Source organism: Lotus japonicus, chromosome 2 (genome assembly GCF_012489685.1).
Source record: "Lotus japonicus ecotype B-129 chromosome 2, LjGifu_v1.2".
NCBI lineage: Eukaryota > Viridiplantae > Streptophyta > Magnoliopsida > Fabales > Fabaceae > Lotus > Lotus japonicus.
This window is the reverse complement of record NC_080042.1, coordinates 65,850,471-65,867,952: the sequence shown is the minus strand read 5'-3', so window position 1 is coordinate 65,867,952 and position 17,482 is coordinate 65,850,471. Positions and strand designations below refer to the sequence as shown.

Here is a 17,482-nt window from a genome sequence, read left to right as displayed (position 1 = left end):
CAACATTGTTGAGACCACTGCCGGATGCCACGTGTCAGCCTCCGGTTGGCCTCCCCCAGGCGCGTGGGCAACACGGCCAGACAAGGCGCGTGACGCGCCTGAGAGGAGAGAGGAAGAATCTGCTTTTTTATGGTACCGCCACGTGTCAGCCTTCGATTGGCTCGCCAGATTTCTTTTATCCTTATCTTTTGAACTCAATTATTTCATCAAAAAAAAATTTTCTGAAAAAAAAAATTATACCAAAATTCATGATTTTTTTTTCTCTATAAATAGAGACTTAAAAAAAATCAAGTTTTTTCACTCTCTTATTATCTCTCTCACCATCTAACTATCTTTCTATTAGCTTTTCTTTTGAAATGGATCACAACAATCACCATTTCAACACCCAGAATTCATCTAACTACCCATATAACAACCAAAATCCTAATATAAATTATTGTCTATATTAAAAAAAATATAATTTGTTAAGTGTTTATTATTTAATTTAATTTAAAACAATAATTGTAATTTTATGTAAATAATAAAAATATAAAATTAAATAAAAATATGAAATAAAAAAGTGGTGGGGTAGGGTGTTGAAAGAGAAAACCATTGTAGTGGATAATTGTTGAGAGTTTGTTGAATTGGAGAGAAAAGATGATGTGGAGTGTTGGGAAGAAAAAAAATTGAATTAAAAAGAAAAACAAAACATTTTTTGTTTAACCATTGCTCATGATCTTAAGGCTGAAGCCAGGAACAAGAATACAAGGCACAAAGGCCCGAGCAGTACATGGCACATGGGCCCGAGCAGTAGGTGTGGCCACACTAAAACATAGACAAGACAATAATACAATGCAAGGTGTCCCCTATGCAACCTAACATAATAGTGAAAGCAGAGAAAATTAAAAGCAACCATCTAGACCATATACAATGGTTTGTTGAAAAATATTTTGTTTACCCATTCTTTACCTCACTTTTTTTCTTCCCAACACTCTACATCATCTTTTCTCTCCAATTCAACACTCTCTCAACAATTACCCACTCCAATGGTTTTACTTAACTCTCAACACCCTACCCCACCACTCACCACTCACCCTACCCCATTATTTCACATTTTTATTTAATTTTATATTTTTGTTTTTATGATTACATAAAATTACAGTTATCGATTTAAATTAAATTAAATCAATAAACACTTAACAAAATTGGTTGTTTAAAGAATTCTGCGTGTTGGTAAGAAATTTGATTTGGATCTTCATAGTTGTTGTGTTTTTTTATTGTAAAATGGGTTGTTTGAAGAATTCTGGGTGTTGAAATGGTGATTATTGGGATCCATTTCAAAACAAATGCTAATAGATAGATAAATAAGATGGTGAGAGAGATAATAAGATGGTGAAAAACTTGGTTTTTTTATGTGTCCAAATCAAACGAACTAAGTCTCTATTTATAGAGAAAAAAAATCATGAATTTTGATATAAATTGTTTTTCCAGAAATTTTTTTTTGACGAAATAATTGAGTTCAAAAAATAGGGGTAAAAGAAATCCGGCGAACCAATCACGACCTCACACGTGTCAGCCCCCTCTCTCCTTCTGCGTTTTCTCTCCTCTCACCAATCGGCTCCCGCCATGTGGCGTCCCTCTCTCCTCTCAACTTTGTTGAGAATTCTTAACAATTTGGCCATCTCTCTCTCCTCTCAACAAACTTCAACAACCATTGGATGCTCTCAACAAAATTCAACAAGCCTCAACATCAATCCTCAACATCCATTGCTCATGGTCTCATACTGGAGCTCATCATGAACGGCTAGGAGACTAGGACAAGTGAGGGCCGAGGGGAGGGAAAGGACAACCAACTCAGAAGCAACCTTCTAGCTTTACCTTCTACCGTGTCTTTGGGAACCAAAATAATTTGATTGAGCAAGGTCATGAGCTTGCTGGTTAGACCCTCTTCCAACCCACACAAATTTAGGTTCACTAAGTCTGCTCCTTAGCTCCTGTATGTCATAGAACTGATAGACCAGTCCATTTTGAAGGAGGTGACTAAGGAGATCAATTCCTTGCAGTCAGAAGCAAAGATGCATTTGCCCAGCTGTAGATTGGAGGCGAGAACTAGAGCCTCTCTCAAAGCGTTTGTTCTTCTATAGGGTGGTTGGTCGGTAAAACATTAATAATCCTTTAACTCTTTGGTTTGACTATGCACCATCTAGATCGAATCCCCTGTCCCACCAAGCCCATCATCAATCAAAGACCAAAAACACCTCAAGATTATAAAATATCCAAACCCGTCTCTCTTATCTTCAAGCCAACAAATCCTGAAACGTATCCACAAACCATGGCCATCCTTGCAATACTCCTTGTAACATTCCTTATAACTCTATCCTTAGCTCTGTTCCTCCATCCAAAACAGAGTCAACATGATAGGAAACACAAACACAAACACCCTCCAGGTCCCAAACCTCTTCCAATCATTGGCAACCTCCACATGCTAGGAAAACTCCCCCATCGCTCCCTCCAAGTCCTTGCCAAAAAATGTGGACCTATCATGTCCTTGAAGCTAGGACAGGTCCCAGCCATCGTGGCTTCTTCCCCTGAAGCTGCAAAGCTATTCCTCAAGACACACGACACCATTTTCGCTAGCAGGCCCATAATCCAAGCTTCTGAGTACTTATCTTATGGCAGTAAAGGCTTGGCGTTCTCTGAGTATGGTCCCTACTGGCGCAACGTGAAAAAGGTCTGCACCACACAGCTTCTGAGTGGATCCAAAGTTGAGAGCTTTGCTCCTTTAAGAAAGGAAGAGATGGGATTGCTTGTGAAGTTGCTTGTGGAATCTGGAGAGTCAGGGGAAGTTGTGGATGTCAGTGAAAAGGTTGCGAAGCTTATTGAGAATATAGTGTTTAGAATGATTCTGGGTCGCAGTAACGATGATAGGTTCGACCTCAAGGGGATTGTTCACGAGGCTGTGCACTTGGTTGGAAATTTTAACCTGGGAGATTATGTACATTTGGCTGGTGCCTTGGACCTTATGGTAAACAATATATCATCTTCAACTTTCATGTTGCATCTACCTTTCAAATTATATCTTTGATTGTGCTTATTATGGTTTTTTTTGTCAATGTGAAAAGCTTATTGTAGTTTTGGATTATCCAATTTTTGAATCTCCTTATGGGATTTGTCCTATACTAAAACCATCCCTTTTGATTCATGAAAGATAATTGGCGTGTCACTTCAATCCAGAAATTCGGAAATCACATGTTTCACTCAACCTGGATCCTCTATACTTGCAACTAGTTTCTTTGCGCATGCAGCTCTCTACTCCAAAATCGTGACCATTGATTTTTATATTATATGATTTAGATTCATTAGTAAAAAATTGAATTAGTTACAAATTTGAAAGACATGTCATTTTTGCTGTTGTAAAAGATGCAGACGATGCGAGTTCAGTTTCACTCTTGACAGATATAAAAAAAACAAGCAATTGAGTTTTTTTCGGTGATTAAATAATTAAGTTGCAAATTGACTGCTTTTTTTTAAGTTGGTTCATGTAGTACATTTTTTATTTTTTAAGTAAATTATTTGGTTCGAGTTTTGAATGGAGAAAATTTTATTAGGAGAACTAACCCCATTAGAATGTAAATGTTCATTGCTGAAATAAAATTATATATTTAAAAACAATAGCAAGTTGAAAATATGTAAATGATTATTTCCACTGTTTTATATGGAAGGTATTCATTACTCTTCTCATCTTAAAAGATTATATATGATACTCAATCAATTTCAATAATCCATGTATCAGGGACAAGTAAGAAAATTCAAGAAAATAAGCAAGGCATATGACCAAGTGGTGGAACATATCATCAAAGATCATGAGGCTTCTTCTGATTATAACAGCAAGCATTACATGGACTTCGTGGACATATTACTATCACATATGAACCAACCAAAAGACCCTCAAAACGAACACACACATATCATCGACAGAACCAACATCAAGGCAATTATATTGGACATGATTGTAGGAGCATATGACACCTCTGTTACCGCAGTTGAGTGGGCCATGTCAGAACTCTTAAGGCACCCAAGGGTAATGAAGAAGCTTCAAGATGAGTTGATGAGTGTAGTGGGGGAAAATAGACAAGTAGAGGAAGCTGATTTGGTTGAATTGAATTACCTCAATATAGTGGTGAAAGAAACTTTAAGGTTGTACCCTGTTGGTCCTTTATTAGTGCCTCGTGAGTCTCAAGAAGATGTTACTATCAATGGTTATTTCATACCAAAAAAGACAAGGGTTTTGGTCAATGCTTGGGCAATAGGAAGAGATCCTGAAATTTGGTCAGAGAATGCTGAGGTTTTTTATCCTGAAAGATTTGAAAATAGTGATATTGATCTTTGTGGGCAGTATTTTCAACTTATACCATTTGGTTCTGGTCGTAGAGGGTGTCCTGGGGTGTCATTGGCTTTAATTACAGTTGGATTTGTTCTAGCTCAGTTAGTGCATTGCTTCAATTGGAAGCTTCCACTGGGTATGTCTCCCGACGAATTGGAAATGACTGAGAATTTTGGACTTTCAATTCCAAGAAGTAAGCATTTATTAGCTGTTCCAACTTATCGGTTGTTCAATAAAGCTTGATCAATTTGAAGGTGTCAAACCTTATATAAAAACATGACACTTTTTTGGTGATGCACTTGTAATTCCTTGTAGCAATTGGATCATACCAAAATTAGATGCGAGTGATCATTGCAATGATTGTGATAAGTATAAATTTCTTTCACGAATTATCAGTTTGAATAAGTCATATCCCCAAAAAGTTACATGCATATTAACTTTATTCCGGACATTCAACAGGTGTATCAGGCGTTGGCTCGTTTGGTACGCCGTATTGGGCATGATAATATAAACTTATAAAATACATTATGAATTTATCCATTGTTTGGTGCTCAGGTTGTATTATATAGGCTTATACATCAATCCCCTCTTATACAACAAAATGATGGACTATTTAATACACCTTATAAACTATTTGAATATATTTAATCAACGATCACAACCACACCAACTCTCCACCACCACCACCACCACCCCGCCACCACCACCATCGTTGCCGTCACCACCACCACCACTGTAGTCGCCACCACCACCACGCTCCACCACTGACACTATCGTTGATACCGTCATCGTTATCGCCACTACTACCACCACCACACAGTCGTCGCCGCCACCACCACCACCACAGCCACCATCGTTATCGTCACTACCATCACCGCCCCCACCACCCTCCACCACCACCACCACTGTCACCACCACCATTGTGCCACCACCCACCACAATCGTCGCTACCACCACTACTACTGTCACCACCACCGCCACCACTCCACCAATAACACCCTCCACCAACACTGCCATAGCCGCCACCACCACCACCCTCCACCACCACTATCGCCACTACCCACTACCACCACCACAATGGCTTCTACCTCTACTACTACCATAACCACCACCGCCACCCTCCACCACCATCCGCCCTTGCCACCATCGCCGTTACCGCCACTACTACCACCGCCGCTGCCACCACCCACCACCGCCGCCACCATCATCACCTTCCAATATCACGACTACCATACCACCACCGTCGCTATTAAATTGTACAGTGCATGACCAAACGTTGTATAGTATTAAAATTTTATCATGCCTTTTTCTATCAGGCCTAATACAATCATGTTTTATACTATCAGACTTTATACTATACAACATACCAAACGAGCCTTAGAGAAATATCTATTGCTCTCATTTTCATCTTGAGAACCAAGGTGAATACGTGGAATCCTTTGCCTTCTTATTTTCCTTTTCGTGGGTTGATGGACATATATTTTGTAGTATTAGTCTTTCCTATGTTTTCCTATATGAATTGGTACATAATCATTTCATTGCCTTTATATAACTCATATTTTCATCACAATTGTGCAATAATTTCCAAGTGAAAAAGTGGAAAAATGGAAGAAAATATGAAATAGAGCAAAAAGCTGAGCATGCTGAAAAAAGGGCCAGTGAACAACTGCTTGGAGGGTTGGCATGACCATCATCGCTTACTTGTATGGTTTTGCTTGAGCGACGAAGCTGCATGGTCAGAACTAGGGGTGTATTTGAAGAGGATATACCGACACTCAAGTCAATGAGAGAGAAAAGAGAGGATCTCTAAATCTAATAAAAACTTAGAGTATTTCATAATGAGCAAAGTGTTATGTAGATGAATAACCACACTTGTATTTATAGGCTCGAAGACCATCATCACTCCCTCTACAAGTCCATAGAAAGGCTCTAAGAATGGCCTTCCGAGCGCAAGGCTGGTTATGGGTTGTTGTTAACCCAAAATTTTACCAAGACTTGGACTTAGGTCGAAGTGGAATATGAATCGAAACCTCAAGGGTTGAATAGAGAATTTGAGACTTAAGTTCTCATAACTTTTATGAAAAAGGTGATAGAGTCATCAAGGAGTTATATTTAGTTGAGTTAATAAGGGGTCATTCTTTGACCTAAGTTAAATTTTGAGTCGAAATTTATTTTGAAAGACTTAGTGAAATTCAGAGTTACACCATTCAAGACAGATGCCTCAGAATGGAGACCTAAGAGCCATGCAATTAGAAAAGGTTACAAGTGAAGGTGTGAAAAACGACTAGAAGGGGGGGGGGTTGAATAGAGTTTTGAATATAAAAACTTTCCCCTTAAGATTTAAAGTAAATCTTTTCGGTTTATCTGAGATAGATGGTGCAGCGGATAAAGATAGAGAGAAGAGAGAAGCACACAAGTATTTTATCCTGGTTCACTTGATAAATCCCTCAAGCTAATCCAGTCCACCCGTTAAGGTGATTTCTTCCTTCTTAGAATGAAGGCAATCCACTAATCAGATAATTGTTACAACTGCACTTGAAACCTCCAAGTGACTAACAATGCACTGACTTAGCTCACACTAAGATTCACTCTCTTAGTCTTCTCTAGGATCTGATCAACCTTGATCTCCTAAAGGAATCACCACTAAGATTCACTCTCTTAGTCTTCTTAAGGATACTGACTTACCCGGTCCCTTAAGGAAAATCAAACAACTGTTTGAGGTTGGTGTTTACAAAGGTTTGCTTCTAAAATAAGCTGAGTGTAAACTAAATAAGAATAGATGAAGAAAGTAGAGGCTTGAATCTTTTCTTGTATTGCAGCTCTTGGTTTCTCTCTCTCTCGTATCTTTCTTCTTTTCTTCAGCCTTAAATAGTCCAAGGTGCAAGGATATTTCTGTTGAGAGAATATGACCGTTGGAGGGCATTTCTAGAACTTCCAGAACCTGCTGTGGCTGAACCTTGGTAGGTAGGCTTTTCAGAATAGTACACTGCTCTTGTACTTCTTGATAGAGACATTTGCCTTTAACCATTGACTTCTGATCAGAGGAATGCTTCGTGTTGGAACTTGTGAAGCTTGGTGATCAGAGTCAGAGGGAAGCTTGGATTCTCTGACCTTCGTAACTTCTGCTTCTGGACCTTCAGAGCTTCTGGACCTTCAGAGCCTCTGGTCCTTTAGAGCTTCTGGTCTTCAGATCTTCTGATCCTCAGATCTTCTGATCTTCAGATCCTCTGATCTTCAGATCCTCTGATCTTCAGATCCTCTGATCCTCAAATCCTCTGATCCTCAGATCTTCTGATCCTCAGATCCTCTGATCCTCAGATCTTCTGATGAATATATCTTCTGGTGTCAGAATCAGAACCTGTTTGTCAAAACACTCAAGACAAACATTAGAGTATCATAATTGTTCATCCACAAATAAATACTTGTTATCATCAAAACATAGAGTTGTACCACATGATCAAATCTTGATCTTACAATCTCCCCCTTTTTGATGATGACAAAACCATGTATTTTGATGAACATGTCTAAACAAATAAACTGAATACACTCAGAGTATAAGGTATCAGAGTTAAAACTTATCCTGATGTGTATAGTTTATCTAGCTCCTTCTGAATCCAAGACTCGAGCTTGTTTCTGAGCTAAGCTCCCCCTGAATCTAATACTTAATATCAACCACGTTAGAAGTATCTAGATTCTGAGCTATATTGAAGTATGTGATCAGAGTTAATTGAGTCATAAGATGTATCATAGCATTGAGAGAGATGACATCAATCAGAATGTATCGTTAGAGCATAGAAATTGATCACATAAGAGAGTTGTCAAGATACTATTAGTTCTCCCCCTTTTTGTCATAAGCAAAAAGAATGAAGGTGGAGAAAAAGAAAAAAAAATAGTAAGAGCATAAGACGAAATACTCCCCCTCGGAAGGAATACCAAGGGATACTTGGCTGCTGATTAGTATATCTTCTGATGAGAGCAGAAGTGGTTCTGGTGACATCTCCATTCTGGACAAAATTTTATCTTCAGATACTTCAGAATGAGAAGCTAGGAACCCTCTCTTCTTATGAGGACGCAAATCAGAAGTTGTAGTAGCATCTTCTGATGTTGTTGCTTCTGGTTTGACAAGTTCTGAGTCTTTGTTTCTTTCTGAAACGGTCATGCTCATCTCTGCAAGCTTTTTCAGCTAGCTTTGACTTGTCAGAGTCAAGCTTATCATTAATTCTAACATGAATAGCGTTCAGAATATCAACAGAGGGGTTCTTATCAAAAACCAATGATTCCTTGACCAAATCTTACTCTACTGATGCCTCCAAGATCAGCTTCACCTTCAGGTTCAAGTTTTGGATCTTGGGACATATGCCTTTCTCCCGTCATGTGTTGCCTGCATCCACTGTCCAGGTTCCATGGTTGGAGTTTCGATGGACCTATTGAAGATATCTGCAACATATATAATCTTATCCCTAGGTACCCACTTTCTGGGTCCTTTCTTGTTAGTTAGCCCAGAAGTTCTGACAACTTTGGGTCTTTCAGCAGGATAATATAAAGGAATTTGAGCATGATATTTTGACATAGGGAAAGTTCCTTTCTTAAGAGCTGATGGAGCAACTTCAGAAGGTTTAGAATAACCAATGTCATATATTCTATTTCTGCTTACGCCATAGATCATTGAAGTCATTAAGCGTCTGTCTACGCTTTTAGCCAGGAATCTTTGAAAAGATTTTTCATATTTAGATTCATGCTTACTATCAGAGGCATCATAAACAATAACTTCTTCTAACTTAGCAATTTGATTCTTAAGCACAGAGTTAGAATTCACTAAAGCATGATTATCATTTTTCAAATCAGAAATAATTTTCTCATGTTCAGAAGGAGTCTTAGAAGCAGCAGATAAGTCCTTTTTTTAGCTTTTTATGCTTAGACAATAAAGAGTTATACTTATCCATAATATCAGACAAAGCATGTTTCAGTTCAGAGGTTGAGAAAGAAGCGAATACCTCATTTTCATCGTCTGAGTTAGGATCTCCTTCTGATTCCGAGTCTGAGTCAACAACATCCTTTGACTCTGCTTCTTTGTCTTTGACAATAGCCATGAGTCCTTGGACTTCACCATCAGAGTCAACATCCTCTGACTCTGATTCATCAAAGGTCATCATCAGACTCTTCTTGGTCTTGAAATGCTTCTTTGACTTTTTGTCCTTTGATGAGCCTTTGAATTTGCTCTGCCTGTGCTTCCAGATGCAGTTGAGCTTTCTGGATATCAGAGTCAGCTCATCCTCATCAGAATCTTCAGAGGTTTCTTCAGATTCTTCTGCAGCTTCTTGGAGAGCCTTAGCCTTTTCAGATTTGGATTTCAAGGCAATAGACTTCTTCTTCAGATCTTGCATCTCCGAGCGCTTCAGCTCATGGCATTTCAAAATGCTGATGAGTTCTTCTAAACTCATACTCTCGACATCTCTCATGAGCTCTATTGATGTCACTAAGGGCATCCAGCTTTCAGGAAGACTCCTGATGACCCTTATGACATGATCTTTTGTAGTGTAGCTTTTGTTGAGAGGTCTCATTCCAACTACCAGCAACTGAAATCTGGAAAACATATCCTCAATGGACTCGCCGGGTTCCATGATGAAGGATTCATATTTCTGGATCAAAGACAGCGCCTTTGATTCTTTCACTTTCTTGTTTCCTTCATGAGACATCTTCAAGGATTCAAAGATGCCCTTGGCGGAATCACGATCAGTAATTTTCTCATATTCTTCATATGAAATGACACTTTGCAGAATAGCTCTTGATCTGTGATGATCTCTGAACTCCTTCTTTTGATCTTCACTCATCTTCTCCCTTGGGATCTTTACACCATGTTTATCAACAGGAGGGGTGTAACCATCAACAACAAAATCCCAGAGATCAGGATCAAAGCCAAGAAAGAAGCTTTCGATTCTGTCTTTCCAGAAATCAAATCTCTGACCATCAAAGATAGGTGGTCTTGCACTGTATTGATATTTGCTTGTAGTAGTGGTGGAATCCATGAGTTTTTCACACTGGCCTGGATCTACTGAACACTGTTAAGTGTGGTAATCAGAACTTGCGCTCTGATACGAATTGAAGGTGTGAAAAACGACTAGAAGGGGGGGGGGGTTGAATAGAGTTTTGAATATAAAAACTTTCCCCTTAAGATTTAAAGTAAATCTTTTCGGTTTATCTGAGATAGATGGTGCAGCGGATAAAGATAGAGAGAAGAGAGAAGCACACAAGTATTTTATCCTGGTTCACTTGATAAATCCCTCAAGCTAATCCAGTCCACCCGTTAAGGTGATTTCTTCCTTCTTAGAATGAAGGCAATCCACTAATCAGATAATTGTTACAACTGCACTTGAAACCTCCAAGTGACTAACAATGCACTGACTTAGCTCACACTAAGATTCACTCTCTTAGTCTTCTCTAGGATCCGATCAACCTTGATCTCCTAAAGGAATCACCACTAAGATTCACTCTCTTAGTCTTCTTAAGGATACTGACCTACCCGGTCCCTTAAGGAAAATCAAACAACTGTTTGAGGTTGGTGTTTACAAAGGTTTGCTTCTAAAATAAGCTGAGTGTAAACTAAATAAGAATAGATGAAGAAAGTAGAGGCTTGAATCTTTTCTTGTATTGCAGCTCTTGGTTTCTCTCTCTCGTATCTTTCTTCTTTTCTTCAGCCTTAAATAGTCCAAGGTGCAAAGGATATTTCTGTTGAGAGAATATGACCGTTGGAGGGCATTTCTGGAACTTCCAGAACCTGCTGTGGCTGAACCTTGGTAGGTAGGCTTTTCAGAATAGTACACTGCTCTTGTACTTCTTGATAGAGACATTTGTCTTTAGCCATTGACTTATGATCAGAGGAATGCTTCGTGTTGGAACTTGTGAAGCTTGGTGATCAGAGTCAGAGGGAAGCTTGGATCCTCTGACCTTCGTAACTTCTGCTTCTGGACCTTCAGAGCTTCTGGACCTTCAGAGCCTCTGGTCCTTCAGAGCTTCTGGTCTTCAGATCTTCTGATCCTCAGATCTTCATATCCTCTGATCTTCAGATCCTCTGATCCTCAGATCCTCTGATCCTTAGATCCTCTAATCTTCAGATCCTCTGATCCTCAGATCCTCTGATCTTCAGATCCTCTGATCCTCAGATCCTCTGATCTTCAGATCTTCTGATGAATATATCTTCTGGTGTCAGAATCAGAACCTGTTTGTCAAAACACTCAAGACAAACATTAGAGTATCATAATTGTTCATCCACAAATAAATACTTGTTATCATCAAAACATAGAGTTGTACCACATGATCAAATCTTGATCTTACAACAAGAAGTTATGCAGTTGAACACATGAATGCTGGCGGTTTCAAGCAGTTGCTCAATCAGAATGACACATTTAGATTAATATAAACTAGTCATTAAAGGCAATTAGTATATACTAGTGTTTTTACTCCGTGCGTTGCACAACGAATATTGATCTCACTATTTAGGTACATATTAATGAATTAAGATATGAAAAAAATGAGCATTCAATCAAACAAAATCAATCAAAATGAGTATCAAAAAACTTGCAAAATTTGACAAAAACTTAATAAATATTTAATCCTAAATATTTCAAAAATTATGAAAAATATACTTAAATTAGATGAAAAATTGTTCCCGAGAATTAGTAAAAATGGTAAAAACTATGAGACATAAGGGTTGGAGGGGAATGAGGAGTTAGCAACAATTATTAGTTTTTCATGAATTTTTTTTTATGTAAAATGTTTTTCCCCTTGGAAGTTTTTTACCATGTGATCTAAACATAAGTATAAAGTACTCATTTAAGAAAAAATGTTTTAAAATCTGAGTAAAAATTTGGCCTCAATTACTATTATTTCGTACTCATTTTAAATTTCAAACTCAAATTTTGTTTACAATTAAAAAAAAGAAATGCATTAACTTAAATTGAATATTGAATATTTAATCTATGGGATAATTCTATAAATTATATTTAATTATAAAAGTAAAATAAATCCAATTAATTATTGTGAGTGTTTTTTACCTGTGCGTTGCACATGTTTATATCAAAATTGATATACGGAAATTAATATTGCCAAATTTTTACCTGCTAGAATCAAGAAACTAAAAAAATATGAGCACTCAACAAAATAAAACCACAACGAATATCACACAATCTCCAACCTTTCACTCAACTTTTACAAATTTTACCCTTATAATTATTCTTAAAACTATAAAAAAGCATAAATCATATAAAATTTATTTTCTATTAGGTTTAACAATGAAAATATTTTTTAAAATGTTCCTTCCCGTAGGAGAACTTAACTCCTATAATAGTTTGTATAAAAAATTAAAGTAGATTATATTGTTATGTAGTACAAAATTAACATGATATTTAGATAAAATCTTATTAACAATTTTTTTTATGTAGAAATTTCATGTAAAATGCTCAACCCCTTAGGAGATTTTAACCTATAATTACCAATCACCAATTACATTATCATCATCAATTCTTCAATGTAAGGGAAAAAAATTCAATTTTTTCATAAAATTTGGAAAGGCAAGTCTCACCTCCCATTTCCACACGTTAAGAACCTTTCATATAATCTTATATCTGCAAAATAAAAAATCTGATGTCAAAACATTTCATTTGAATTAAAAAAAATCCCCCAAGCTCAAAACGCCACCATGAAATTAAAGTAACATCTTATCACTTTAACTAACACTGCATCATTGCATATATGTCATTTCCTTTTAAACTAACCAAATATTAAAATTAAATGCTTAGAAAATTGCCCTACAAGTGGAATAAGACGCATGTCAGGAAACCTAAATGAAAATAGCAAAACAAAACCAAAGTTCAAAAATCGAAGTATTAAGAAATTGTTCATCCCCTATATAAGCTCATATTAAGAGCAATACATCAAAACTTGCTATCCTTTGTTACATTATTACGAATTATGAGAACGGAAAAATCGACCTTCAAATAATAGCTAGTTTCAAAACTTGCTATCCTCGGTTACATTATGAACGTCTGAAAATCAATGACCTACCAAAAACATAGAAGTGGTGTTGGTTATAAAACATCTCGAGCAATGGTAGAAAACCATATCCTGAATATATGATTTTAACATCTATATTAAATTTTGAAGCTAATTTATATGAGATATGAACATATTTTGTAAATCTACCGAATCTCTGCTCCTCATTCTGGTCATCCTGAATGTAAAAAACTAAATATCTGTTGAAAACATCAATTTATAAAAAGAAAACTAAATAGATATGACACATAGGTGAATAAAGAGGAGCAACCTAACCTTTTTAGTGAGCTATATAAGTCCACTCACTAAATTATACTCTTGAAATGAGTCCTCATCTACTATTAGTAGAATTGCAAAACAAATAAAACTATTATCGGTTAGAACCAACAAACAATTAAATGGGATCAATTTGAAACTTGCAGAAAATAAGCTAGTGAGATCTCTTTGAAACTTGCAGAAAATAAGCTATAAGTTTTCAACTTTCAATTGTAAGAAACAAACATACTTGAGACAATTAATAAATTTCTAGAAAACCTAATAGAAAGTGATCTTTAGATAATCAAGTTTAGAACTAAAGCTTTGAATTTTAGCTATAATCTTCCATGACATTTATCATCAACAGCAGAAGACTACAGTGCTTCTCACATTTATTTTAAGGCATCAGAGCAAGCACTACCACAAAAACATGAAATAATCATAGACAAAATGAAACAATCAAGATTTGTCAAAAGAAGAATCCACTAATTTAACTCATAATGAAAACCAAACAATGAAAATCGGAAACAAAGAAGACAAGCAGGAGACGAAAATGAAACATGTAGAAGGAAGAAAAACATGATAAATTACAACCACATAAAGCAGTAAAATAAGTGCAAAAATATAAATACCGGAAAAATTTATCTCCTCATTCTTGCAGATATTCACATTCAATAAATCATGGGTCATTCTCTTGATCTAGATCATTATAAAAGCTTATAAGACTTCCTACTTACTCAAAGCATGTACCATTTTTGTTGTTTAGCCAATCTCCACATCACCTACCTGAAAAAATTCAAACTAAAATGAGCTTTAGACAAAAGCAACACTGGTAATTTTTTTTTTATAAATTACGGATAAAATAACAGGGAAGAAGAAAAAAAATTGAATTGAGAATAAGGAATTCTTTAATAATAGTGAGAATAATTATACAAATTTTTCTCCAAAATAAAAATTAAGCAGCAAATATGGAAATGGAGTAATGAATAAAGTTATGGATCTTTCGGTATTAATTCTTTTTTAAATTAAAGATTCCATTAATTGATATATTTCAGGATTATTTAATAATAGTGAGAATAATTATACAAATTTTTCACCAAAATAGAAATTAAGCAGCAATTATGGAAGATGAGTTATGAATCTTTCCATATTAATAAAGAAATTAACGATTATTTAATAATGATTAGAATGTATGCACCAAAAGAAAATTAATAGTTCGTAAAAAATAGGAACCCTAGAGCAGCTTCTCTCTAAAACCCTGAGATCTGGACGCGTTGAGTGCCTCCGGTAACCCACCGGAGGGTGGTAAGGATGTTCCGGGTGGGGGGACTTCCAGCAAGCCTACTCCCACTGAGTTCACGGTGCCGGCGCGTAAGGTGATATCCTATAAGGATATTTGCCTAGGAGTGAATGGTGGTAACGAGACTGAGGAAGAGGACGAAGTCCCCATGGAGGGGTTCTCATCAGACTCTGAGACTAGTGAGATGGAGGAGGAGGGTGAGGAGAGGCTGCAGCCAAACCCTCTCTGTCCCGTCATCAAGCTTTCCAAAGAGAAACTCCGCGAGTTGCCAAAACCCTGGGGGAATGCTATTATTGTCAAACTGCTAGGTAAACGGATCGGTATGCGTCTACTCAAAGATCGCCTCTCAAGGTTGTGGAACCCGTCAGGGGATATGGAGGTGATCGACCTCGATTTTGATTTCTTTGTGGTCCGTTTTGCTAATAGGGTTGATTATGCCCATGTTTTCACTGGAGGGCCATGGGTGATTATGAGCCATGACTTGGTCATTCAGCAATGGCGCCCAATGTTTATCCCATCCAAAGGTGAACTAACAAGGGTGACTGTGTGATTTCGGGTACCGGGTTTCCCTGTTGAATGTTATGACCAGGAGGTATTGCATGAGATTGGCAAGAATGTGGGAAGGTTTGTGAAGGTGGATGACCATACTTGGAAGACCATGGCTGGCAAGGGCCAACCTGGTGATCTATCTGAACGAGCGAAATTTGCAAGAATTTGTGTGGAAATAGACCTTCGCAAGACTCTGGTTTCCAAGTTTGTGTTCGAAGATGAGGAATTCAAAATTGAATACGAGGGCTTGAACATGATATGCTTTGACTGTGGTAAATTTGGCCACAAGAAGGAACAATGCCCTCTGAAGACTGCTAGTGTAGCAGATGCAGCTCCCCAATTGTTAGCCAGTTCCGGTGCTCTGGATAAGGAGGTTGAAGACTTCGGGCCATGGATGATAGCCAGGAAATACTCTCGCAGCGCCCCTAGAAAATCCCAAGCCGTTGGCAGATCCGCCACTACTTCCGGTAACCGCCGCCAGACCGGTGGGACTTCAACAGGGACGAGGTTTGCAGTTTTGGAAAATATGGTGATTGATAATAATCACGACGAGATTCCCGCCAACTCAGCTCCGGTTTCTATGCCTGGAAATGAGCAACAGAATATTTAGCCTAATAATGACTCAATTATGGGCGAGGTAGTGGGTCCCACCACTTTGGGATTGGAATCTCTGATGGCCAATCAGAATCCGCAGGAACACATTTCCTTAAATGGCACTGGAATATTCTCTGACAAGAATGTGGCCCCCAATAATGAGGATGCAGCTCCTCCTAGCTTTCCTCCGCGTGTGGACCCCGCAGCAAGAGTTCTTCCCCATGAATCCCAAGGCCCAGTCAACTCCCAAATCAGTACAGCTTTTAAGGAGCCAATAGCTAATAGGGCCACCTCACCCCCATTGATGCAGCCTTCCCACAATAATTCAATGGGGCCCACGTCCCTAAAAAATGCAAAAAAAAAGGCTCGTAGAAACCATGGAGCCCGGGAACGTTTGGAGAAAGTGGATATTACAACTGGCAATGGCCACAGTGGTAACCCTAAAGGGGGTAAGGTTGATTCCAAGGAATCTAGTGACTCAGTTAATGATTTTACTAGAGATAGGGACAAGAGTTCTTCTCCCAGGACCCGCAGAAGCTGCCGTGTTACCCTCTCTCTATAGTTTCCTTATGTTGTACAACATCTTAAGTTGGAACATCAGAGGTGCTGCAGGGAAATGAGTTCCCCTTCTGTTGAAGGATCTTGTGTCCAGACATCATGTGTCTTGCCTAGCTCTTTTTGAAACTAGAGTTAGTGCGAGGAAGCTACCTGTAATTATGAAATCTACGGGTTTTGACGATTTCTTTGTTGTTGAAGCTGAAGGCTTTTCTGGTGGTATTTGGCTTCTTTGGCATAAACATTGGGGATCGCTGGAAGTCCTTAAGTCTCACCGTCAGTTTGTCCACACCCGAGTTACCCTGAATGCAGGGGGTCCCAAGATGCTCATCACTTTTACTTATGGCAGCCCCAATGTTACTCTTAGAGATGTTCTTTGGCGTGAACTTCGAACTATTGCAGGGTCAGTTACTGAGAGCTGGGCAGTTGTTAGGGATTTCAATTCCTACCTTTGTGCTTCTGACAAAATTGGTGGGGGCCCTCCAAATCTGGTGAGCATGAACAAGTTTAGAGACCGCATTGAAGATTGTTCTTTGTCTGATCTGGGTTATAAAGGTCCTCCCTTTACTTGGGAGGGGAGAGGGGTTCGTAAGCGTATTGATTGGGCTCTTGGTAATACGCCTTGGGTCCAAACATTCCCACAAGTGTCTGTCTTTCATCTTCCCCGGCTTAAATCCGACCACAATCTCATTCTGATTAAGCTCTTTGAGGCCCCTGGTGATAACCTCCAACGTCCCTTTCATTTTTTAGCTTCATGGCTAACCCATGCAGATTTCCCCAGAGTAGTTGATGGGGCTTGGAAGGATAACATGGCTTAG

The 17,482-nt window shown here is 38.1% G+C and overlaps 3 protein-coding genes across 3 annotated transcripts; all 3 read left to right on the top strand.

Annotated features, from left to right (window-relative positions):
• Nucleotides 1–1,665: 1,665 nt before the first annotated feature.
• LOC130738917 (cytochrome P450 CYP736A12-like) lies at nucleotides 1,666–4,768 on the top strand. The gene is made up of 2 exons (XM_057591099.1): nucleotides 1,666–3,004; nucleotides 3,773–4,768. Exons 1-2 carry the CDS (start codon nucleotides 2,174–2,176, stop codon nucleotides 4,604–4,606), a joined length of 1,665 nt encoding a protein of 554 aa, XP_057447082.1. The 5' UTR covers nucleotides 1,666–2,173; the 3' UTR covers nucleotides 4,607–4,768.
• Nucleotides 4,769–15,114: 10,346 nt separating this feature from the next.
• Nucleotides 15,115–16,125, top strand: LOC130736870 (uncharacterized). Its single transcript, XM_057588646.1, has 2 exons — nucleotides 15,115–15,450; nucleotides 15,556–16,125. The coding sequence occupies exons 1-2, from the start codon at nucleotides 15,115–15,117 to the stop codon at nucleotides 16,123–16,125; spliced, it is 906 nt and encodes a 301-aa protein (XP_057444629.1).
• Nucleotides 16,126–16,825: 700 nt separating this feature from the next.
• Nucleotides 16,826–17,482, top strand: LOC130736869 (uncharacterized). Its single transcript, XM_057588645.1, has one exon. The coding sequence runs from the start codon at nucleotides 16,826–16,828 to the stop codon at nucleotides 17,480–17,482; it is 657 nt and encodes a 218-aa protein (XP_057444628.1).